Source organism: Melozone crissalis, unplaced genomic scaffold (genome assembly GCF_028551555.1).
Source record: "Melozone crissalis strain CALT ecotype California unplaced genomic scaffold, PUWL_Pcris_2 ptg000023l_1, whole genome shotgun sequence".
Lineage (NCBI taxonomy): Eukaryota > Metazoa > Chordata > Aves > Passeriformes > Passerellidae > Melozone > Melozone crissalis.
The window spans coordinates 247,706-273,766 of NW_026535801.1; the positions used below are offsets into that span (position 1 = coordinate 247,706).

Below are 26,061 nucleotides of genomic sequence, written 5' to 3' on the forward strand. Positions count from 1 at the left end.
TCTCCTCCGTGCCACTCCTGGGCACAGCGATGGCGTTTGGTTCTCCCCACCCAAGCTGATTTTTAATAAAGGTGTTAAAAAGGAGAAAGACGTCCTGTGTTATTTATTTCAGAAGGGATTTAGGGGGATATATGGGGAGTGCAGGAAATTGGGCGTGGTTAGGGGCACACTGGGTATTTATAGGCGTTATAAATGATCAGTTGTGAGCCAAATTATCAAAAATTTCAAAAAGTTTTATTAATCTTTCTGCACGACTGAATTTCGGTCTCCGAAACCACCACAGCCAAAGAGACAGCGTCAAGCCCGGGGTCGGCGCTGGGTGAACACAGTTGACCCCTTTCTTCTCAGATTTTCCCAAAGGTGTGAACCACTCCAAAGGCATACCTAGAATCTGTAAAAATTGTTCCCTTTTTTCCTTTCAGTCCTTCCAAGGCTCTCAGAACTGAGTACAGTTTGCAAGCCTGTGCTGACCAACTCGCACTCAGGGGACCTGCTTCAATCACTTTTCCTGTTCATCCGTCCAGGACTGCATACCCTAATTTGCTTCTCCCATCAATCACCCTGCTTGACCCATCTACAAACCATTTTTCTCCTTCATCTAATTCTTCCTCTTCCAAATCCTTTCTGATCTTTGTCTGCAACTCAGCCACTTCCACGCAATCATGAACGAGCTCTTCTGAAGCTTCCCCAAACAAAAACTGCGCAGAGTTTTGCACAGTTATTTTCCACAGTTCCAAATCCTGGTTAATGAAAATGGCCTCATACTTTAGCAACCTAGCGTCCGTGAGCCATTTATCTGCCTTCTGTTGTAGTATGCCCCGCACATTGTGCGGTGCAAATACTACCAAAGGTGCCCTGAAGGTTCCTTTCTTAGATTCCTCCACCAGCAATGCTACAGCAACAATCGCTTGCAAGCAGGTGGGCCAGCCCCTGCTGACTGGGTCCAAAAGCCTTGACAAGTAACCTACTGGTTTCCTGACCCCTATCCAGTCCTGTGTCAGCATCCTGTGTGCTGTGTGATTGCTCATGTCCATGAACAACTGGAATGGTCGCTTTACATCAGGGTGGCTCAGCACCGGTGCCGCTGTGAGTGCTTCCTTGACTCCCCTGAATTCCTCTTTGTCCTTTTCCTTCCATTTGACTCTGTCCATGGTGAGTTTCTCATATAGAAACTTCACCTTTTCACTGTACCCTTCAATCCACTGCCGGCAATATCCCCACAGTGCCAAGAGTTGTCTGACTTCCCTTTTTGTTTGCGGGGGTGGTAAGGCAATAATCCCTGCCACCCCCTCTGGATCCAATTTCTTTTTTCCCTTGGTTAGCCAATGTCCCAAGTACCTGACCTCGGCTTCTGTGAATTGCAACTCCGACTTCGACACCTTCAACCCCATTTCCCCTAAAAAGTTCAAAAGTTCAATGGTGCTCACCCTCACAACCTCCTCCCTTGGACTTGCAACCAACAAATCGTCTACATATTGTAGCAATTTTGTCCCCTCCATTGATACAAAGTGACTCAGCACCTGCTCAAGTGCTTGCCCAAATAAGTTCGGGGAATCAACGAATCCCTGAAGCAACAATGTCCATCTGAACTGCTGCTTTCTGTTCATATCTGGGTCTTCCCACTGAAACGCAAAATAATCTCTGATGCCCTCTGCTAAAGGACAAGTCCAGAAAGCACCTTTCAAATCAATCACGCTGTACCATGTGTCCTGGGGAGAAATGTTATTCAGCAAGGTGTAATGTTTTGAGACCATGGGGAACAAAGTCTTAGTTCTCTGACTCACAGCCCTTAAATCTTGCACCAGCCTATAGCTACCGTCCATCTTTTTCACAGCCAGAATTGGGGTGTTGTGCCAGGACATGCACGGCTCCAACGTTCCTTTCTTTATTAATTCATCAATCATCGGTTTCGATCCCTTCCCCCCCTCCATGGAGACGGGGTACCATTTGACCCTAATGGGGTCTTCTGGTTTCTCAATTTCGACATGAATTGGCTCTGTGTCCAACCTCCCAGCTTCCCCTTGGACATACCAAACCTTTGGATCTATTTTCTCCTCGTCCTGGATGGTGAGTTTATACATCCTCACCCTGAGCCAGGAATTTTGCACTGCCAAATTGATTTCTAGGGCTACCATCAAGTCCCACCCTAGTAAATTAAAATCTGCATCCTTTATCAATAGTATATTTCCTGTACATCTTTTGTTTTCTGTCTCTATTTCTACATTTTTTATGATCGGAATCTTGAAGGGTTCCCCTTTTGCCCCGATTACCATCACTGAGTCATGGCTCAAAGAGCACCCTTGCGGCAGCTGCTGCACTGTGTTTTGTTCCACCCTGGAGTCTACTAAAAACCACATATCTTGCCTGTGGGGTCCTATCCTTAATTTTATCAAGGGCTCCCTTGGTGTTCCAGACCCCAAACTGAAAAGCCCCTGACACCCCTAATCTTCTTGAAACATCGCCTGGTCCTTGGCTTTGCTGGGACAATTCCTTCGGATGTGTCCCTTTTGCTTGCAGTAATAGCACTTGAAATCCTTCTTTTGGTTGTTCGGTCCTTTTCCTCGGGAAGGGTTTTGCTTCTTCACCAGCGCTGCTTTCGCCGCGTCTCTGACCTGTTCCTGTTTCTGTGCTTCCTTTACTGCAGCTACCAATACCTTAGCTTGAATCTTCTGTTTTTCTTCGTCTCTTCTCATGTAGACCTTCTGGGCTTCCCAGAGCAATTCCTGCAACCCCTTGTCCTGCCATCCATCTATCTTTTCTAACTTTTTCTGTATGTCTCCCCAAGATTTTGCCACAAACTGAGTTTTCAACAAAACCACCCTGATCGGAGAAACAGGATCTGTCCCCAAATACATTCTCAGGCTCTTTTGGAGCCTCTCCAACCACTCCGTGGGTGTCTCATCCTTTCCCTGGCATTCTCTGATTACCTTACTCATGTTCTGCCCCTTGGGTAGCACTTCTCTGATATCCTGAATTATCATGTTCCTTAGGTTTATCATTTTCTGCCTCCCCTCCTCCGTCTGGGCACTCCAGGATGGTTTCTGGTTTGGCCACCTCTGGTCCCTGCTTTCCCCATTGGGATTTCTCCATTCCTCAATCCTTGATCGCAGCTTGTCTGATCATCTCCCTCTCCTCATTGTTGAACAGCGACCTCAGGATCGTGTTGAGATCCTCACAGACGTAGGTGCTGGTCCCTAGAAATTCATCTAGCCTTTCTGCCACCCCCAAAGGATCGTCCATCAATTTTCCCATCTCTTTCTTGAACGCCCTCATATCTCCGGTATCAATCGGCGCATGTACAAAGCCGATAACTCCCGGAGCCGTAGGCACTTCCCATAAAGGAAAGATGCCAAGCTTCTCCTCCTCATCGTCACTGTCTCCCATGGTTGCCCTCCTCGTTCGCGGCCTTGTTCGATGGGCCAGGGGAGAGCTGACTTTGGGGAAAGTTACCTGCTTTTCTTCAGTCCTGGGGAGGGTTGGCAGCAGCAGCTGCTCACATGGGAGCGGAGTCCACGCCGCCGCTTGTTCACATGGGAGGGAAGGCAACGCAGACTGCTCTGGTGGGAGTGGCAGTGCCGAGACCTGACCTAGCAGGATCGCCACCTTGAGAGGCAACGCAGGCACCAGCGGTGCCTGGGCTTGTCCGGGCTGGGGCGGAGGGACAAGGTAGGGAGGAGGAAGATTGTCCAAGGGTTCCCATTCCTTTCCCCCATTTGCTGCACATCTGAGAGCTCATACCGGGTATAAACTCGTACAAGTGTATCTCCACATTTCGGCATACTCAATTTCCTTGAAATCCTGCGGGCAGCGATCGAATACGTAGTCGTAAAGGGAATCATAAGTCCATGCCTCAAAAGTGCTGAACACTGGCCAGAGGACATATTTTCCAATCTCCTTCCCTCCCCATTTTTCCATGCAAAAATGTATCATTTTCTCCTTGGAGCTCCCTGCTCTCCAGGGGTTGTCATCCCAGTGTTGTAGCATCCATCCCAACGGACTTTCCCTTCGAATTTCTGGCAGAACCTTCCCGGGACCCTGGGGAGATTTTTCCTGGGGCTTTTTCTGGAACCTGCTTTTTCCCAACCCCATTTTTCCAAAAATCCTGCCTCCGAATTTTCTCATCTTGTCTCCTCCGTTTGGGACGCTCAGTGTGAGTCCCAAGTCTTTGTCCAATGTCGATTTCCTGAGCTTGCAAAATGCTGCCAGTGTCACTCAGTCACGCAGAGAACTGTTCTGCAGACTTTTCAACTGATCTCCTATTTTCTTACCTGTTTTCTCCGGATCAGAAGGCAGACGGACTTCCGGAATTTTCCAGGGCCGTCTTTTCCCCTTTTTCTGACCCAACCATGACCGATTCCCCTCTGAACTCCCTACAAGTCCCAGGTCCCACGTGTGTTAAGAAAAAGCATCCACTTCCCCTTGACCGACTACATCCCACACGGGATGGTGGAAATGCGATCCTGGGGTCCACACTCGCTTCGTGATAGAATCACGTCTCACACACACGTTCGGTCACACCCCACTCAACCATGCGATACTCACAGTTCCTTTCCCGCATGGATTCTTTGTGCATGTCAGTTTCCGAGTGGAAAAAGCACCTCAGTCTCAGAGATCCCCCCTGGATCTTGCTGAGTTTCCGAGAACTGGGCCTGGTTTTTTCCGTCTTTGGCTCTGGTTTTGGGTTGGTGGTTTTTGATTGGTCTCGCGAACTCCCAGGCCCAATTGGACCACTGAAATCAGCAGGCGCCTTCTGGCTGGGAAGGGCTCCCCAAACCTCAAATTCAAATCATGTCAGTTTTCATCAGATTGTTATAAATGATCAATTGTGAGCCAAATTATCAAAAATTTCAAAAAGATTTAATAATCTTTCTGCGCGACCGAATTTCGGTCTCCGAAACCACCACAGCCAAAGAGACTGTGTCGAGCCCAGGGTCAGTGCTGGGTGAACACAGATCCGACCTCTATCTCATCAGACCTCCCTTTGTTCATGCATACCACTTCTCGCAGTGAGGTTTTATATAGTTTATCATGCCCAAGGCAAAAGAGGCCAAATTTCTTTTGTAGTTCTTCACATTCATCGTTGTTCTTTTCAATGTGCAGAGCTGGACAAAGATCAGCTCCGGTTCATAGTCAGCGTTGATGGGCTCCAGAGAAGCCATGTATCCAGATGTATAAGTTTGGCATCACTGGCTATCTTGATTGATGCAATCGGCAACACGATGATCACTCTTAAGCGGTTTCTGAGGACTCAAGATCATCGCCCTGGGACTGTCTATTCTTATGCTAAAGTGTCGATCGTTATCTTGTCTGTGTCCGGGAATTTGTTGGAATCTGAATAGCTGGGGTGGTCAGAGACACTTTTTGGATTTTACAATCTTTTATAACATACATTCTTTAATATCATGAATTATTTCTACCATATATTACAATAGGGCATCTAGAAGAGGTCTGTGGGATTTTTGGGGGAGACTCTAGGAGTGTTGAGGAAAATCTGTGAAAGATATTGGGGTCCAGGTAGGGCTTTGGGGAGTCTTTAACGGTCTGGGGGTCAGTGGGATGTTTTAAGGGGACCAGGACAGCGTTGGGAAGTCTATTGGGACTAGGAAGTCTATAGGGGTGCCTGGGGGTTTACTGGGCATTTCAGGGCAGGGAACTCCCAAACCCGTGGGAGTGGGGCTCACCTGTCTTCTTCACCTTCACACAGCCAACATGGTGGCAGGGGGTTCTGGTGTCCCTCCGCCCCTGAGGGTGCTGGGGGGGGGGGGGGGGGGGGTTTATGGGGGTGTCGGAAGCTCCCCCTGAGCCTCCAAAAATCCTTCATAGGACGCTGATAGAGCCGGGACTGTGATTCCCGTCATGCCGTGCGGCCCCTGAAGAGTCCCACCAGAGCCAAGACTGTCCCCTAAGTACTGTCCCAGCTGCTCCCCGGGTGCTTCCCTGAACCGTGAGTGCACCCCAGGGCCCTGTAAGTACACCCAGTTTCCTTCTCCTGATCCCCAAGTGCCCCTCAGGGTCCTGAAGTCCCACCAACCCCTACTTGCCCCCAAAATGCCCCCTGTGAGTCTTCTTGGACTCCCAAATGCTCTCCAACTGCCTCCCCGCCCCCTAAGTGCCCCTACAAACCCTTTAATGATCCCACAAGTATCCCCCAGCTGGCCTCCAAGTGTCCCTTGAGTGTCTCCTGAGAATTGGTGTGACGACAACAATGTAGAGAAAGACCCTGACTCTATCACAGTATCGGCAACACTTCAGCTTTTAATTAAAATTTGAATCAAAACTGCAATTGCTGTTAATATTTTTGAGAACAGCTTGAATTAGGCTGCCTGCACCTAAACCACTCTGGCTTGCAAGTTCTAAGAGTGGCAGATCAGGTCTATTATGAAATTGGTTATTTATTGAATAGACAGGAGATAATAGACAAGATGTCTTGAACAGAGTTACTTATTACACAGTATAAAACAGAAGAACTACTAGTAGATTATGTAAAACAGCTCACAACAGTAAGGTACCTATATCAAAGTTAGGAAAGAAATAGTACAGAGTAGGAGTCAATGTAACTTACCACCAAACTGGCAAGAGTGTGCACAGTCTTTTCACTCAACCCTCAAGAGAGGAATCACAAAACCAGCATCCCAACTTTGGGAGGAAAGCCCCACACATTTCCAGGGAATGTGCATAAACTTCTACTTTGTGAAAGTTTGGTGTAGCTTTAATAGATTGTGAAGCAAAGCGTCTGTCAGAAATTCCAGCTTATCTTTCCATAATCTTGCTTCCACAGCAAGATGTTTATTGTCAGCTACAAGTGCTGCTTCCATGGCACCCAAATAACCACGAGACGAGTGGTCTTTAGTGATTTATTTCACCAATTAGCAAGCTCTTGTGGCATGGAACCCGTCCTGCTACACTGGCTCCAGCTGGATTTAGTTCCATTCCCCACCCTTCTCTGGGCTTGGGCATCAGCCAATTTCTCATCCAGCAAACAGTTCCCCTGTCCAATCTATGAGCTCCTCCAGTGCCAAAGGCTTTACTGCTGTCTATAAATATCCATCCACTGCCCTTACCTCATCTCCTGAGTGGGTCATTCTGTCACCACCTGCAGACTCTTGGCCTGGGCGGGAACAACCTGCGGCACTGGGCAGCCGTGGCATTCCAGGGCCTCCCGCTGCTTTGCCGGCTTTCCCTGGCCCGCAGCCACTGCTGGAGGTGAGCGTGGCCACACTGCAGCCGGTGCAGGTGACCCTGGGCATGCTGGAGCTGCTGCCAATGCGCTGTGCTGCCTGAGCCCACCCCCGTGGCAGCTGCCGCCTTTCCACTCCCTGCACGGCCTCTGGGAGCTGAAGCGGCAGACGCAGTAGCCACAGGGGATGCGTGTGGTCCCACAACGCTTCTTCCAGGGCCTCAGTGCCTTGTGCTCGCTCTGCCTGTCACAGAACTTGCTCTCGGCCATCCCTGCCAATCCCTTCGGTGACCTGGCACAGCTGCAGGGTTGCAGCCTGAATAGCTGCTAGGAAAGTCCAGGATAAAGAAGCAAAAGAGCCTGTGCATGTTATCCACAGATGTTTAATTCAGCCACGCAGTAACATGTTCAGGTCCCAGGCACACATGGAGCGTCCAGGTTTCTCTCTCCCCAGGGGCCCGGGGTCACTATGGTCTCGGGGCAGTACAAAGAGAAGGGCCAATCAGGGAATAGGGAGGGAGTGCCTCAGGGGCACGGGAGAAGGGGGAAATGGGGTCTTATTGGCTTTTTGAGGGAAGCTTCTTGTGTTTCCCCAACCATCAGGATGCCTCTCAGGGTCTCCACAACTCCCTGTTTTGATATTATTAAGAAAGCTTCTCTGAAGGATCAACTGAAGCAACAGAAAATGACAAAAACAATCAAAAGCATCCATAAGACAATTTTCAAAATGCCACAAATTCTGAGTCCCCAGTGTCCAAATATATTTTCTTATACGTGGCAGGACGGCTGCTGGGTTTTCTTAGTACAGTTTATCTAGAAACTGAGTCATGAGAAGGTTCCTTCAGCAGGGACTGGTTCTCTGCCACCTGTGGCAGTGTTATTGGCTGTGACTGGCATTCTACGAGGTAGTGTGTGTGGTGGTGTGCCTGTTGGAAACTCCAAAATAGAAATTATTAACTTTTAAGAAAAAGATGGTTACTTTAGGGAAACATTATTTTCTTTCCCTCCCAATCTCGCTCCCTCTGGTATTACGGAGGAACTCTGGGGAAAGGGATTAGGGGGATTAGTGGAGGGAGGCCATGGAAGGGTGGAAAAGGAGGTAGGAATTTGTGGGAACATAAAAAAGGGGTAGTAGGACAATGGAAAGGAAAAGGGGAAAGTGAGAGAGGGGCAGGGAGGCCACAGGAGTTGGGAAAGGGTATTAGAAGAAGTGCGACTTATCTGATTGGAAGGTTCAGTCATTATGCTTTACCATGGGAAGGAAAGCACATAGCCCCAGTGGTTTAGGTGCAAGTTACAGGCTGCCCTAGGGGGGTAAAGATCAGCAAAAGCTTTCTGATCTGGCAGCTTTTGTATGAGAGTCATCTTTGGGCATATATAATATCAGAGGTGGTATCCACATTTTAATGATGGGCTTCTGGATGAGAATGAGAGTTCTCCTCTGTAAGAAGGAAAGCATGTAGCCCCAGTGTCTGCGGTGCTGATGAGAGGCTGCACAGGGGAGGTAAAGGCCAGCCAAGACCTCTCTATCATGGCACCTTTTTGGTGGGAGCAATTCTTGGACATTGGAAGTGTTATCTAATTTGGGTAATGGGTAAAATCCCTGGTCATATTCAATTAATTGCACTTACAACTGAAAAGCATCTGTGATTTAGAATGCATGTCCTAAGTTACCATACTTATTGTCTTAAATAAAAGAAGTGACTCTACCCTGTGGGTTGAACTTGTTAATATGTGAACGAAATTTGCTTCCTGCTGGCAGTGATTGCCCCTGCAATAAGGATAAGCTGTCCTTTGATGGTTAACTTCATCCTCAGTGGGGGTGTGCTGGAATCATTACTGATATCATTCCTGGACAGAAAAAACATGGGTTTCAGTATGAGTCTCAGCAGCATTAGCCTGAACAGGTTACCTCTTAGTGGCTCAAGTTGTTAATGACGAAATTCCTTTTTCCCACTCAGAATCTCTCTGTTTCATCTCTTTAAATGTGGTTGAGTTGAATAGTGACTATTTCTTTGGTCTTTCATGGTGCTAGGCCTTGACATTCTTCAGGAGGAATCTCAACTTCTACTTTATGAAGTGCTTGTCCACTGCTGTTGCTGCTTCTCATGTTTTCAGGGAGGTCTCCTGCAAATTGAGTTGTCCTTCCAGGGTAGTGTGCTCTCCTAATTTGAGCTATCAGTTCCACAAAGTTTAGTACAGCAGTGATTGTAGATGTGGTACTGGTGTTCAACTGCCTGTAATAAACCGTGAGCCACAACTGTCTGTTCAGCTCTTTCATGAGCCAGACCCTAAGACTGGCTCAGTTGGTCTGAGCATGGTGCTCATAACACCACAGTTGTTGGTTCAATCTGTGTATGGCCCATTAGCTTAACAGCTGGACTTGATGATCTTTGTCGGTCCCTTTCAACTCAGAATATTCTGTGATCTGTGACATAATGGCAATGCCAACAGCAAACGTTGGCTAAACACTGGCATGTTCTATGTGGCTGGATGAGGAAGGTGAAGGGAGACGACCACATCCTGATTGATCAGCATCGAACTCCGATTTATTGATCTAGCTTACACACTTTTGTAGTAGTGTTAATTCGGTTCATACATATTGCAAAACCTGAGCTCATCATTGGTTACAGATTACACATCAACCCCTCCTTTGCTGTCAATACCTGTGGTTCCTTGTTGAGGCTAATACTTGTTTTTCTCATCCTGCTGTTGACTTGTTATTGAATACCCTTTCAAGGCCTCCATGTTTTTCACCATGCCTTTCTCATCACTTTACTCAAGGACATGGTGTTTATTTTTTTTAAGGAAAAAGCCAGAGAACTTGCTGCTTACAGCTGCCTTTTACTTTTTAACCAGCTGTATGTAATCATGGCCTCTCCATAAGCCATGTCTGAACAAAATTCTGCAACAGCTGGAGTGTTAAAATGATCACTGGCCACTGTCTCTGACAGGAGAGATAGGAGTGTGACTGAGTGATAGTACCTTTTTTCTTTTAATCTGTCACCACCTCATCAATGCCCAAGCACATGAGTGCTTATATAGTGGCTGTTAGGTTTCCAGTAATTGGGTATTTCAATTCTTAGTGGGGCCACATTGGCCAGAACTTCAGAAATTCCACTTCTCCCTGCAGCAAAAATCCAGCATGGGGACACACTAGCAGTCCTTGGATCAGGGAGTGCAGGTGCAACGTGGAGTCAGCACAGTCTCTGGATTCCTTTTAGGGTTTGGGGTAATGTTCAAACATTGACTCACTGACATCAGGCAGACAACAGATTTAAATGTTCAGAACATCAAAACCCTAAATATTGTCATTGTGATCTTTGATTGCAAAGCAAGTAGCCAATATCCACTTCTCATCCAGGACCCATAAATTAACCGTAGCAGCTTGACAGATAACATGTGCTCCATGTACTAAAGTGATTTTAACTCTCAGCATCTGGGTCATACACCCAGCTTCTTGGGTCATACAGTCCTGCTTCATTAGTACTGAATGCTGTGTTCCTTTATCTATTAGAAATGTAATTAATCATTGACAAGAACCAACTGGAATCTGGATGTGTGGGTCATTAGTACGTATTGATAGGGTTCCACTTGTTGCATTTCAGTTTCACTTGGCTTGTGCATGGAATGCTTTTGTAAATCAGCCACCTGAATGGACTCTGCACAATACAAGGTGAATTCGTAGCTTGCTTAAGCATCACCTTTGCTGTTTCTTTCAGTTTTCATCTCTTCTCCTTTTCTTCCTGGAACTGTTTCTGCAATTGTTCATTTCTCAGTAACAGGGATAAATAAGGTTTCCTCTCTCAGGTCTTGTTTCTTTCTTCTATAATTTCCCTATTCAAATTCTAAAATAATTGTCTTTCCTTACACTCTGCTGAAGCAAGTAGGGTCTTAAGATGGTCTTTCTCAGTTATAAGTTTATCCACTTGGATTCTCAGCTTTTCTCCTGTCTTCATCTCAGAAGCCAGTGGCAACTTTGATACCTCATTTTCTGTGTAAGTCTTACTTTTGGTGAGCTTCCTTAAATGTTTGCAGCTGCCAGCCGCCAGCTCACTGAGGATGCCAAAAGTTGTTCTAAGACTCAAATTAACAACATTAGCCTGTGAGGCCATAGTAATGATAGGTCTCCCAGGAGTTCCAACTCCCACATCAACATCTTTATCCTGCTTGTGGCAAAAGAGTGCAACTTTCCTTTTCCCCAAGTACTACATTCTCCAAAACAGCAGTGGATAATTTATCACTTCCCGAAAAATTCCTTTCTGCAAGCCTTTCACTCAAACTGCATTCATCATGCACTGGGACCCTGCTGCTCCCTTTTGGGCAATCTGCTTCCTTGGTGCAATTCCAATCTCCTGATTGTTGTTCTGTTTACTAATTGTTAAGTGAAACCAATCCTTCTGCCATAGCTAATTAGCCCTGAAGATCTCTTTCCCCACGATAAGGGTCTTTTCCCTTGTCTTTCTCTCTGTGGGGTTAACACTTGCTTCAAGTGATTCTGAAATTATGCTGCAGTGTTTTATCACGTCCAGCAAAACTCTAACCATGGCAGCCACATACTTGGTTAACCAGTGATGTAGGTATGGGCTGTCCTGGAATATCTGTCATTCATCAGTTGCAAAAACACTGCCTTCTGTACACTCTCTGTCCCGTGATCTATGGCTGGGGTCTCGATCCTAAGCAAATCACTCCTCTCTAATGGATGCAACCTCCTGCTCAATAGGCAGCACTCTGAGTTAAAAACCACAGTTTTCTCTGGTCACTCACCATTAAAAACACTTCTGGCCTTCAGAAGCCTTGGGCCTCCACCTCAGACAAATTATTTAATCACCCTCTTCCAGAGGCACTCTCTAAACATATCCAGTTTCCGATTACTATGTAAGTGTGCTATACTTTTCCTGGAACTTTGCTTTACTAAAACCACACTGTTTTAGTAACAGTGTGCAGACCCTGACTATCAAAGAAGGCTTCATCTTTAATTGGGGATTTTAATGTGATTTCCTCATTATCAGATGTACTGCTGCTTATAGGGTCCTTAGAGACGTCAAAGCAATTTTCTGTCCTGTCCACAATTTGCATTGTTAACTTTCTTTGAAAGTTCAGTAACAAAAATATTCCCCACCAAACTGAGCACCAGACTGTCTAGGGAAAAAGAGGGTTGAGGAGACCCCAAAACTGGAGGTATCCCAAACCAGGTGGGTGGGGGCTTGTCTGTGATTTTAGGGGGGATATTTGGGGTCCCTGAGGTTTGGGGGGCTCAGAGGGTACCCCAAGGATGGCAACAATGGGCAGGTTTAAGGGGATTTGAGGTCCCAGGGTAGGTTTTGGGTTCTGAGGCTCGGGAGGGGTCTCCAAGGCATGAGGAAGGGGGGGTTGGGGTCCCAGGGCAGGGTTGGGGTTGGGCAGGTCCGTTCTGGGGTCCCTCTCGTGCCCTCAGGTGCGGGCACAGGTGCTGCCGGTGCAGCGTCCCTGCAGGTCCCGCCCCTCCCCGCTCAGCAGCGCCCCGAGCGGCAGCAGCGGGAAAAGCAGCCGGGGACCGCCCAGAACCCCCATAGCCCCGCCCCCCAAGTGTGTCCCTCCCCAAGCCCTGCCCCATAGCGGGGACCCCGTTGAAGCCCTACCCCCGGAGCTCCGCCCATGGACAGGAGACCTCTAGAGCCCCATGCACAAGGGGTACTAAGCCCTGCCCCCCACAGGCAACCCTACCCACGTTCAAGCCACCTCTAAGCACCGTCCCCAAAGCCCTGACCTCCGCTCAAAAAGCGAATCCCTTAAGCACCAACCCCTTAGACGACCCCCCACCACCACTATACATGGAACCCCTTGGGCCCCAAGACCTTCCTGGCCCCCATCTCAGGTGCCCTCACCTAAAATACTCAGAGCCCCTCTCCCTGTGGGTTCTCCTGCCCTCCAGAGTTACCCCCTGTGGTGCCCCACCTCCAAATCCCTTCCAAACTCCCCAGCATCAGCACCCAGGGGTCACAAACATTTATTGGGGTACAGCAGAACTGGGAGGGTCTCCAGCAGGGAGGAGGTCCTGGGTAGGTTTCCCTGGGACTGGCATGCTGGTGATGGGGGTTCCAGGGGGATCATAGGTAGGGGTCCTCAATAATCTGAGAGGTGCTGGACTAAGGAAGGGGACCTCCACCCGGGGATGGGTCCCTGAAGGGGTTGTTGGGGATCCTGAGGTGGGGGATGTTATGAACAAAAATTCAGTTGATTTTTTTTCTGTGAGAAAAAAAGTTACCACTACTGCTGGGCTGCTGCCTGTGTTATGGTAATTACGGGTCGTTGTCGTTAAAATGGTTGTTTTTGTATTAGTAAAAGCCCTGGCTAGGGCGAGGTAATGGCCCTTCTCTGAGACAGTGAAGGGTGGGAACCTTCCCGAACAGTGAGGAGAAGAGACCTAGAGGGGAGGGGTTATGCAAAGTGACTCCAAGACCAGGATTCTTTGTGGGACCTCCGACTCCAAACCCACAGAGAAAACCCCAAAAACAATGAGCCAAATAAGAGTTGAGAGACTGGAGTGATGTCTGGACGTGAGGAGCCGAGTGCTGAGCCTGCAGAGATGCGGAACACCTTCGGAGCCTCTCGCCCTGACCATGGGAGTCGTCCCCAGCGGTGAGACCAGGCCGACTGGGTTGGGAGGAGCAACAACTGGCAGGGATTACCAAGTTCTAAAGGCTCCCACGAGGACCTGATGCCCAGCTCTGCCCCTGGTGGACAAAGCTGCGCATATCCTTCTGCTCTGAGTTGCCCGGGGAGACACGGTGGGAGACTGCAGCCCTGCCGAGCTGCCCAATCCTGAGCTGATCACTTTTATTAAAGGCATTAAAAAGGAGAAGAAGTCTCCTGGCCCTGTTTATTTCAGGGGAGTCTATGGGGCGGGTCCACGTGGGGGAGCTTGGGGGACCCTATGGGTGGGGGGAGGGTCTCAGCATGATGGTCCATAGGAGGTCCCAGTAAGATTATGGGTGTGAAATTATCAGGAGAGACTCCCCAGGGGGTCCTCATTCAGATGCCCCCCGCTTCGGGCCCTCGCAGGCGCCGGGCCAGCTGCAGATCCTGGGGGATCAGGGTGACTCGGCGGGCGTGCAGCGAGCACAGGTATGCGTCTTCCAACAGCCTCACCATGAAGGCCTCTGCTGCCTGTGAACCAAAACCTGAGGGAGGGTCCCCAAAGCTCCCCAGCATGCCCCAACCCCCACACCTTTCCCCCAGGTCAGAGACCCCCCCCAAACACACACCCAGGGGGCAGGGTCCCTCCAAACCCACCCATGGGTGACTGAAGCACCTTGTGCTTGTAAATGTGTTAGGGGAGGATCAACACCCAATGACCCATCCTCAATCCCCGATAGACCCTGGGAATAAGGGACCCCCCTCCCCCCACCCAGCACCCAGAGACCCTCTCAACATCCATGGAACCCTGTCCCAGAACGCATAGACCCTACCCCCAGCCAATGAAGACCCTCCTAGACTCCCCCTCAACTCCCATCACATACACCCAACAAACCTCTCAGCCTCATCCAAGCATCCAAAGAGACCTTCCTGGACCTCCCCAGCCCCCAGAGACACCTCCAGCACCCACAGACCCCCCCTTGCAGCATCCACAGACCCCCAGCCCCCATGGAAACCTTCTCAGTACCCATGAGATCCCCCTCAGCCCCTTCCCCACGCCCCTAAGTCCCTAGTGTTATGAACAAAATTCGGGTAATATTTTTTTTGTGAGAAAAAGTTACAAAAAGGCAGCCAGAGCACGGTAGCTGCCCAAGTTCTTCATGTTTTGGTATTGTAATCACGGGTTGTTGAGGCGAATCGCTCCTTTTGTATTAGCAGAGCCTCGCCCGAGGCTAAGGTGTTCTTTCCCAGAAGGGTGAAGAGACCTGAGAAGGTGAGGGGGGCTATGCAAAGTGACTCCAAGACCACAATGCAGCATGGGTCCCCCGCTGTACGGAGAAAACCCCAAAACAACGAGCCACCTAAGAGCTGAGAGACTGGAGTGATGTCTGGACGTGAGGAGCCGAATGCTGAGCCTGCAGAGATGCGGAACACCTTCGGACCCTCTCGCCCTGACCAAGAGAGACGACCCCGGTGGTGAGACCAGGCCGACTGAGTGGGAGGGGCACCATCTGACGGGGATCAGCAGGCCCTAAAGGCTCCCACGAGGACGTGATCCCCAGCTCTGCCCCTTGTGGACAGAGCTGTGCATATCCTCCTCCTCTGAGTCGCCTTGGGAGAGATGACGGATGCTGCAGACCTGCCGAGCTACCCAATCCTGAGCTGATCACTTTTAATAAAGGCATTAAAAAGGAGAAGAAGTCTCCTGGCCCTTGTTTATTTCACCTAGATACCCCTGCAGGACCCATAGGGCCCCTCCAGCCCTCTGTGACCTCCCTCCATCATGCCTGGGCCCCCCTAGCTGCACCTCCTGCAGTGCCAGCAGGGCCATGCTCTGCCAGTGGTAATCGACCCCGCGGGTGAAGAGGAGGCAGAGCTCCCGCACCTGCGGCAGAGAGGGCACAGCGAGGGGCCACATGGGGGCAGCAGGGTCACAGGGAGTGCGGGGACATCGGGACAACATGGAGGGGATATGGGGGCATTGGGGACATCCCGGGCTGGGGCCACCACCATGGTGATGCCCTTGAGATGTGGAGACACTGCCCTGGTGACATCCCAGGCACCTGGGGACACCCTTGTTATCACCCTGGAGACACTTTGGGGACACCCCAGGGAGAGGAACACTGGGGACAGGAGCACCTGGGAATACACTGGGGAGTGGGGACATGGGAACATCACCACGGGGACACCCTGGGTTCTCCAAGGTGGGAGGCAGGGGGGAAGCACCACTCTGGGAACATCTTGGGAACACCCTCGGCCATGGGAACATGGGGACACCCTGATGGGACTGGGGGACAGTGCCAGCACAGCAGGAGGGGCACAGGGAACTCTCAATCCATGCAGCCTCTGAAGGTGGCAGGATACAAGGATGTCTGGAACCACAGAATGGCATTGGAGGATATGCAAGGATGTTGGGGGAGGACAGGCCCACCATGTCACGAGGATGGGGAGGACAAGGACATGGGGAGGGATGGAACAGGGTTGAGGGGGGGCCCTGGGGGAAAGGGATGGTCATGAAGAGTCCCAGGGGGTGATTTGGGGTTCTGGGGGGTAACTTGGTGGGTCTGTAGGGGGTTGGAAAATCGCAGTTGGTTTTTGGGATGGGGTCCAAGGGGAGGTTGGAGGGTTCAAGGTTGGATTTCAGGGGTCCCAGGGTGGATTTGGGGTTGGATTTAAAGGGGTCCTCGGGATTGTTTGAAGGCTTCCAGTGGGTATTTGGGAGACTCCAATGGGGAGCTGAAGGGTGCCAGGATGAATTTGAAGGCTCTGGGGGAAGTTGTAGGGTCGAGAGGGTTGATCTGGGGTGTCCTGAGAGGGATTTGGGGATCCCAGGAGAGGGGATACAGAGTTGTTTGGAAGATCCCAGACAATGCTGGAGGTTTTGGGGTGAAACTGGGGGGTTCCTGGAGGGACTTGGGGGTCCCACAGTAGATTTTGTGGGGATCTGAGATGATCTGTGGGTTCCCAGGGGAGTTTGGAAGTCCATGGGGGATGCTGGGGAGGTTCTGGGGGGGAAAATGGGGTGTCTAGGGATTTTAGGGATGGGGGGGTTCTCACCAGGCGGGAAAAGGGGCCGGAGCGCAGCAGCAGGCGGGTGCTGCTCTGGTACTTGCAGATCTCTTGCAATGCCTGCTGCCCTGGGCAGCACCCTGTGGGGGCATCGGATAGGGATCTGTGGGGGCTTTAGGAGATCTATTTAGCCTGGAGGGCACAGATGGGGGGATTTGAAGGAACATGGGGAGTATAGATCTATAGGGCCTGTCAGAACACAGGGGGCTATAGGGGATCTATAGGAGCTGGGGGGACAGGGGGAGGCTGTGGGGGTTGTAAGGGATCTGTAATGTTATGAACAAAATTCGGGTAATATTTTTTTTGTGAGAAAAAGTTACAAAAAGGCAGCCAGAGCACGGTAGCTGCTGAAGTTCTTCGTGTTTTTTTATTGTAATCACGAGTCGTTGTGGCTAATCGCTCCTTTTGTATCAGCAGAGCCTCGCCCGAGGCTAAGTTGTACCTTTCCCAGAAGGGTGGGAACCTTCCCGAACAGTAGAAGAGACCTGAGAAGGTGGAGGGGGACTATGCAAAGTGACTCCAAGACCACAATGCAGCATGGGTCCCCCGCTGTATGGAGAAAACCCCAAAACAACGAGCCACCTAAGAATTGAGAGACTGGAGTGATGTCTGGACGTGAGGAGCCGAATGCTGAGCCTGCAGAGACGCGGAACACCTTTGGACCCTCTTGCCCTGACCATGAGAGACGACCCCGGCGGCGAGACCAGGCCGACTGAGCCGGCAAAAGTAACACCTGATGGGGAATCACGCCCTAAAGGCTCCCACGAGGACTGGATTCCCCCAGCTCTGCCCCTTGTGGACAGAGCTGCGCATATCCTCCTCCTCTGAGTTGCCCTGGGAGACGACGGGACCTGCAGACCCGCCGAGCCACCCAATCCTGAGCTGATCACTTTCAATAAAGGCATTAAAAAGGAGAAGAAATCTCCTGCCCCTTGTTTATTTCAGCTGGGGGCTCTCGTCCAGAATAGCCACGCCACAAGAGGACTCAGGACTGGCCATCTTGGATCTTCAGAGGACAGCTGGCTACCAGGACCAAGAGGGATCGGCTCAGGACCGCGATGCAGAGGAGCACCGGAGCACCGGACTGGTGAGAAACCCGGTGGCGGGAGTGGGAGACGTGCGCAAGTGTGTGAGTGAGACGAGGGCCGGCAGCCGGACCTTCGAAGCGAGTGGGACCCCTCAGTACTGCGTTTCCGGTTTTTCGCAAGAAACCCGGCCAGGAACAGGGGGAAGCGAGTGGACTTAGTGTGAGTGAAGTCGTCTCCCAAGGGGGAATAAAGGGCCCCCCCACTCCGGGCGTGCGGAGTGAATTACTGTGTATGAGTGGCACGCACCCAAAGTAAGTCCTGACAAAGGGAGGTCAGGCACTTTTGTAAGTCTCGAGAAGGATTCGGGTGTTTTCGCAAGCCTGCAGGCAAAGTAAGTCCTGACAAAGGGAGTCAGGCACAAACCCCAGCGAAGGAGGCTGTGGTTTGCTTTTAAGTCCTGATACGGTGAAGCCTAAAAATTGGCGAGTTAGGCAAACTAGAAATCAGGCAGTTGTTTTTCCTGACTGAGGGAGTCAGGCACGACCCGGATTCTTGGCCGAGGCATCGTGTGTTCAAGTCCCGATAGATATAAGACCTGACGAAAGTTGGGCAATCAAGACATTGGGCAGTTGTTTCAGTATAAAGTCCTGAGCATCAGGCAGAAATTTGAAGTTCAGTGGAGGAGGCTGAAGCTCCTCAAACAAGGGTTTTTTGAAACTACCGGTCAATTGAGACACCTTTGAGACTTTTTTATTGAGACCTGAAAAATGGGATGTTGTAGTAGTAAAAAGACCGGCAAGAGACTGAGAGACATACCTCCCGGTAGTCCCTTAGGAGAACTGTTAGTGAAATGGGATTCTATAGAGGCCACGGAGGGATTAGATAAAGTGAAAATGATCCATTATTGTATGGAAGTCTGGCCAGAATTAGAGGTGCAGGGAAGATGGCCTTGGTGTGGGACAAAGGATAAGTGGATGTGCCAACAATTAAATAATTATCTGAAAGCTCGAGGAGATACTGATCCTGAGCAATTACTGTATATATCTTGCTGGGTAAAGAGCGCTATTGGGGATGAAGGGGTGCGAATTTGTAAGGTACAGAGACAGAAAGAGGGGAACGAAGGAGGGGATGATAGAACTAGTAAAAGATGGGACCCCCTGGATTATTTGCCTCCTTCTGCCCCTCCACTTTATAATCCTCTTCTTCGGGCACCTCAAATGGCAGGTGCGGTTCTTCCCCCGGCTGCCATCTCATTACCACCGGCTCAAACTCCACCTTCTACCTCTTCAGCTTCTGCTATGATAAACCCAGTATCTCCTCCAGTTCCTTCTGCACCACCACAAGCGCCTATTCCACCTGCTGCATTCTCCACCCCTTCTCCAGCTCCGCTGAATATTCACTCAGGCTCTTCTCCCCCTCCTATTCCTGTCCCCTTACCCCCTCCTAGTTGGGACACAAATGCCTCCTCGCCTGATAAACAGCTATCAGCAAATACACCTGCTGATGGGCAGGAAGTTCAGGGTAACCCAGATATCCCGCAAAGTAGTTTGGCATCTGAAGATAGGCCATACTGCAGCACCAGATCCAAGGCCTCCAAGGCGGAGAGACTCTTTCCCCTCAGAGAGGTTCCTATGGGGGGAATAGCAGAAGGTGTTGGCTTTGTGAATGCTCCCCTAACTGCTTCTGAGGTGAGAGGATTCAAGAAAGAGTTGGGGCATTTAGTGGAGGACCCAGTGGGCATAGCCAACCAAGTGGATCAATTTCTAGGTCCAAATATCTACACTTGGGGGGAGATGAATTCCATCATGAGTATATTATTTTCCCCAGAAGAGGTCCAGATGATAAGGGTGGCTGGCATAAGAATATGGGAGAAAGATAACAGTCCAGGACCCCAGGTGCCAACAGGTGAACAGAAATTGCCACTAACGGAGCCCAGCTGGAACCCTAACCAGGAGGAGGGGAGGAAGGCCATGAGGGAATATAGGTCTTTGATAATACGGGGGATCAAAGAGTCAGTTCCCAAAGGAACTAACACCCAATTGGCGTTTGAGGGTACACAAGAGAAGGATGAAGCTCCTGCTGCCTGGCTTAATCGCCTAAGGCGGAACTTTCAGTTGTACTCTAGAATAGACCCAGACACCCCAGAAGGTCAAATGCTGTTAAAAGTCCAATTTGTTACCAAATCTTGGCCTGATATAAGGAGAAAACTGGAAAAGATGGAAGATTGGCAAGAGAAGGACATAAATGAATTGTTAAAAGAGGCACTGAAGGTGTATTTAAGGAGGGAGGAAGAAAAAGCAAAGGCCAAGGCTAAGATCATGGTTGCTGTAGCTAGAGAAAGTGCAGGGTGGGCGGGTCCACCACCAGGAGGAGGCAAGGATAGGCCAGTACTGTCAGGTGCAAGAGGGATGGAGACACCTCAAGGCCCTTTAAAAGAGCGGCATTGCTATTACTGTGGAGAGGCAGGACACGTCAGGAGGTTTTGTAGAAAGCTCAGTCTCGATGCGGCAATAGCCAGGGAACAAGATAATTTAGGGAAGATCCTTAAAGGTGATGATTAGAGGGTCAGGGGCTTTACACTATCGGGGACCCGATGCAACATCTAGAAGAGCCCCTTGGTAAACTTTGAAGTGGGACCCCTAAATGAAGAATTTGAATTTTTGAGTAGATACAGGAGCAGATAAGTGCTGTCTCAACAAAGTACTAAGAAGTATAGTATAGAATAGTGAAAAACATCTGAAGTTAGACAAAAAATCAGCTAGGTAGAAAGGGTATCCAGTAGCACCAAAACTGGCCAGTAATACTTAACGTGTAATAAATTATGTGAAAGTAAAAGGTACCTTATTGTTGTCTTGTGTGTGTGAGAGTGAGTCACGAAGTCAGCCTCAACTTCCCGGGCAGGTGGGAAGGGGGCAGTGCAAGTGTGTGTATGTGTGACCTGCAAACCAGGCTTGTGTCCCCCGGGTGGGTGGGGGCTGTGGCCAAAGAGCGTGTGTGACCTGCAAACCAGACTAGTGCTCCCCAGGTGTGTGAGGGAGCCGTAGCTGTAAGAGCGTGAGTGACACACAGACAGCCTCACAGGTGAATGTGCACCAGAGGCAACCAGAGTCAGGGCCCTTCCAAGAGGCCCAGGGATACCGAGACCTGTGGGCCAACCCCAGGGTGAGAGGGGGCTACAGGGACCCGTGATTTTCTAGCAATAATGATCCAGTTTGTGTCTTGAGGGTGTGAAGGAACGTGTGAGAGTGAATATAGACAAATTAGAATAGAGGTAATGTATATTGTGCATTATAAGTTTTACCACATTTCTTTAGAGAGAAGTGTATTGTGTAGAAGAATGGTGTAAGAAAAAAACCCCAAAAATTTAAGTGTAAGGGGTTGAAAGAAATATTTAAGCTCTAAGTGAAAGTAAGAAACAGAAGCAAGAGATAAATAAGATCTTGAAAATAGAACAGAAAACCAGTGAATTAAATACACAGAGATATAAGAGAATAAAAATACTTTGGGAGTTAAGTTAGCTGAGAAATACAACTCCTTGCAAAATACAGAGTATGCAGAAGTTGATGAGAGAAACATGCAAGCTATGGAAAAAGAAATTAACCAATAACATTAAACAGAGAAACTGAGTTTTGATAAATCATTAAATAGCAGACCATTAATGCCTGTGTTTGAAAGCCCATTTCAGGTACTCTTCATTACTAATTCGACTGTACAGACCAAAAGAAAAAGGTTGGACTCGCATCACTCTCACCCCCTGGCATTGGACCAGGATTCAACACCAGTTTTTTTCTCCCTCTGGCATTCTGGCATTGGACTGGACTGCACCCCATTCTCCTCCTGGCATTGGACCAGGATTCAACATCAGGTTTTTTTTCCTCTGGCATTGGACCGGACTCCACCCCTTTCTCCTTCTGGCATTGGGCCAGACTCCCAGTTTTTCCCTCTGGCATTGGGCCAGAGTCCACACCACTCACCTCTGGGCACTGGATAAGGATTCATCTGCTTCACAAGCTAAATCACCTGAGTATACTGTGGTAAAAGGATCCAAGGATTTAAAGTTGACTCTCAGAAGGAAGAGTCAAATAGACTGAACTGTGTGGAAAAAAAATTGGTATCAAGAGTTCTAAATTGCTTAAAATGTTTCAAAACTGTTTTGTTATTGTAAACTATGTTAGTAAAAAGTTTAAGACTGTAAATAAGTAATTCTGGTTAAGTTCCCCAATTTAATTCTAGAGACTCCAGGTTAATCCTCTACAGAACACTCCCCTGGGAGGGGAAACCAAAATTGGTAGGGAACAGACCAAGAGAGGTTTAACCAGAGAAGCGGGTAGAAGGGACTCTAAAGAGCTTGGAAGCTTCTCCTCAGTAAAATTCCCCAAGAGGCAAGGCTGGGTGGGCAGGCTGTGCAAGATGACCCATACCGGACTCTTGGGAAGGGTAGTACTGATGGCTCTGATTGCTGGTGGTGCTCTGGGGAGCCCAGCTGAGCGGCGCAGTGAATGCTACCAACCCCTCTATGAGGAGGAAGTGAGCTCCTTGTCGAGAGTCCACATCAGTTCTGACCCTGATCGTGTTAACCTCTCCCAATTGGTCCTTTATCAGAAAAATAAGAGAGTGTATTGGAGAGCATACAATACTGCCACTTGTAGGCAGCCACTCCTAGGAGAGTGTACTATAGGAGAAGCCTGGTTGTGCTTTGAATGTGATGCAGCTGAAACAAGCTCAGCAGATCTAGTAAAAAGCAAAGAAATGGTGAAAATGGTGAGAAAAATTGTTTGTTACAAGTATTTATATGAGTGTACTGGAAAGGAGATAAACCCCTTTTGGAACACATTTCAGGGGAGCCCAAAACCCCTAGGTTTGATCTCGTCTGGCAACTGCATTGCTAGAGTGATAAAACCAATTTTCTTATTACCCAAAGAAACTGGATCAAGTTTGGGAGTTCCTATATATAATGATTTGGGAGAAAATAAACAGAACCGGGAAAGTGAAATAGAAATTGAGAAAATCCAAAATTGTAAAAGCCAAATTCGGACCCCAATACCTATGTTAAACAAAGTCATCAGGCTCCAGGCAGTATTAAAAATAAATAATTCAATTATTAAGAACATTTCAAACGAAATAAAAAGATTAGCATGTGTAAATAATGAAGAACAAACTCCTACACTTGATCCCAGTGGGTGGGAGAACCTGGAGATTTTCAAAAAGGATGTATGGGAAAAGGTAGTTTTTCTCACTGTGTGTGTACTTGGAGGATTGCTTTTTTTACTATGCTTATTTATCTGTTTTAGTAGAATAGTACTTGCCGTGCAGACCAACCTGAAGAAACCAAGGAAAGTAACAAGGTTAAGTAGCCATGATTACCAAACTGCACAAGAGATCTATAGTAGATTCAAAACAAAAAAATTGTGAGTTGATGCGAGCTTAGAATTTAAGCTCTATCAAAGAAAAAGAGTGGGGACTGTTATGAACAAAATTCGGGTAATATTTTTTTTGTGAGAAAAAGTTACAAAAAGGCAGCCAGAGCACGGTAGCTGCTGAAGTTCTTCGTGTTTTGTTATTGTAATCACGAGTCGTTGTGGCTAATCGCTCCTTTTGTATCAGCAGAGCCTCGCCCGAGGCTAAGTTGTACCTTTCCCAGAATGGTGGGAACCTTCCGGAACAGTAGAAGAGACCTGAGAAGGTGAGGGGGGCTATGCAAAGTGACTCCAAGACCACAATGCAGCATGGGTCCCCCGCTGTATGGAGAAAACCCCAAAACAACGAGCCACCTAAGAATTGAGAGACTGGAGTGATGTCTGGACGTGAGGAGCCGAATGCTGAGCCTGCAGAGACGCGGAACACCTTTGGACCCTCTTGCCCTGACCATGAGAGACGACCCCGGCGGTGAGACCAGGCCGACTGAGCCGGCAAAAGTAACACCTGACGGGGAATCACACCCTAAAGGCTCCCACGAGGACTGGATTCCCCCAGCTCTGCCCCTTGTGGACAGAGCTGCGCATATCCTCCTCCTCTGAGTTGCCCTGGGAGACGACGGGACCTGCAGACCCGCCGAGCCACCCAATCCTGAGCTGATCACTTTCAATAAAGGCATTAAAAAGGAGAAGAAGTCTCCTGCCCCTTGTTTATTTCATGTAAGGTCTGGGGGGACATTGTGGGTATAAAGGATCTATTGGGAGCTATAGTGATGGCCGATATAAGGGAGGTATAGAGTGTTATAAACAAAAATCTGCCAATTTTTTAATTTCTTTGTGAAGAAAAAAAGTTAAAAAAACTAATCAGACCTCTGTTGCTGCTGGGGTGCTGCTTGTTTGTTATGGTAATTGTGGGTCGTTGTCGTTAATAGTTGTTTTTGTATCGGTAAAAGCTCTGGCTGGGGCTGAGTTAAGGGCTCTTCTCCTAAGAAGGGCGGGGACCTCCCCAGATGGTGAAGAGACGGGACTGAGACGTGGGAGGGGGGATATGCAAAATAACTTCGGGACCGGCATGCCATAGGAAGCTACTATTCCAAACACACTGAAAAGAACCCCAAAACAGCGAGCCATATAGAGTTGAGAAATTGGAGTGATGTCTAAACGTGAGGAATGGAGTACTGAGTCTGCGGAGATGCTGGAGACCTTTGTGATCTCTCACCCTGACCGCGGGAGTAGTCCTGAAGCCGGAAACTGGGAGGGGGTGAGGTTACGGAGTTGAAGACCAGGAGTCATGCCCATAAGGGCTCCCACAAGGATTGGACCCCCAGCTGTGCCCCTAGTGGACAAAGCTGCGCATATCCTCCTCCTCCTCGTCGCCCTGGGAGAAGCGACGGAGACTGCAGACCCTTGGAGCAGCCCAATCCTGAGTTGATCACTTTTAATAAAAGCATTAAAAGGAGAAAAATTCTCCTGTCCTGTGTATTTCAGGCGACGAGACCATCCTTAATGTTATAAAGACCTGGAAGCTTTTATCGACTTGTTAAATCAATTAGAGTGGGACGCAAGGACGGCGGAGGGGACACAACAGGTACCGCCCACCGAGGCTGTTATGAACAAAATTCGGGTAATATTTTTTTTGTGAGAAAAAGTTACAAAAAGCAGCCAGACCACGGGTAGCTGCTGAAGTTCTTCGTGTTTTGTTATTGTAATCACGAGTCGTTGTGGCTAATCGCTCCTTTTGTATCAGCAGAGCCTCGCCCGAGGCTAAGTTGTACCTTTCCCAGAAGGGTGGGAACCTTCCCGAACAGTAGAAGGTGGGGGGGGCTATGCAAAGTGACTCCAAGACCACAATGCAGCATGGGTCCCCCGGTGTACGGAGAAAACCCCAAAACAACGAGCCACCTAAGAGTTGAGAGACTGGAGTGATGTCTAGACGTGAAGAGCCGAATGCTGAACCTGCAGAGATGCAAAACACCTTCAGAGCCTCTCGCCCTGACCAAGAGAGACGACCCCGGCGGTGAGACGAGGCTGACTGAGCCGGCAAAAGTACCATCTGACGGGATCAACAGGCCCTAAAAGCTCCCACGAGGACGTGATTCCCCAGCTCTGCCCCTAGTGGACAGAGCTGTGCATATCCTCCTGCTCTGAGTCGCTTTGGGAGAGACGACGGAGACTGCAGACCCGTCGAGCCACCCAATCCTGAGCTGATCACTTTTAATAAAGGCATTGAAAAAGGAGAAGAAGTCTCCTGGCCCTTTTGTTTATTTCAGCTGGGGGCGCTCGTCCGGAATAGCCACGCCGCAAGAAGACTCAGGACTGGCCATCTTGGATCTTCAGAGGACAGCTGGCTACCAGGACCAGAGAGATCGGCTCAGGACAGCGATGCAGAGGAGCACCGGAGCACCGGACTGGTGAGAAACCCGGTGGCGGGAGTGGGAGACGTGCGCAAGTGTGTGAGTGAGACGAGGGCCGGCAGCCAGACCTTCGAAGCGAGTGGGACCCCTCAGTACTGTGTTTCCGGTTTTTCGCGAGAAACCCGGCCAGAAACAGGGGGAAGCGAGTGGACTTATTGTGAGTGAAGTCGTCTCCCAAGGGGGAATAAAGGGCCCCCCCACTCCGGGCGTGCGGAGTGAATTACTGTGTATGAGTGGCACGCACCCAAAGTAAGTCCTGACAAAGGGAGGTCAGGCACTTTTGTAAGTCTCGAGAAGGATTCGCGTATGATTTGTCAGTCCCGAGAAGGATTCGGGTGTTT

At 49.3% G+C, this 26,061-nt stretch overlaps 1 protein-coding gene across 1 annotated transcript; it reads right to left on the minus strand.

Moving 5' to 3' along the window:
* Nucleotides 1-14,191: 14,191 nt before the first annotated feature.
* LOC128937839 (histone H3-like centromeric protein A) lies at nucleotides 14,192-24,599 on the minus strand. Its single transcript, XM_054277690.1, has 4 exons — nucleotides 24,526-24,599; nucleotides 16,853-16,967; nucleotides 15,603-15,680; nucleotides 14,192-14,326 (listed from the first exon to the last, which is right to left on the minus strand). Exons 1-4 carry the CDS (start codon nucleotides 24,597-24,599, stop codon nucleotides 14,192-14,194), a joined length of 402 nt encoding a protein of 133 aa, XP_054133665.1.
* Nucleotides 24,600-26,061: the final 1,462 nt, after the last annotated feature.

What these genes read in the sequence shown, in the direction of transcription:
- LOC128937839 (XM_054277690.1), bottom strand. Translation starts at nt 24,599, where the DNA reads ATGACTCCTGGTCTTCAACTCCGTAACCTCACCCCCTCCCAGTTTCCG. An exon ending in CCGGCCCCTTTTCCCGCCTG is followed by an intron (nt 15,681 to 16,852) that starts GTGAGAACCCCC and finishes TCTCTGCCGCAG; the next exon opens with GTGCGGGAGCTCTGCCTCCT. An exon ending in CCCTGCTGGCACTGCAGGAG is followed by an intron (nt 14,327 to 15,602) that starts GTGCAGCTAGGG and finishes TTTGGTTCACAG; the next exon opens with GCAGCAGAGGCCTTCATGGT.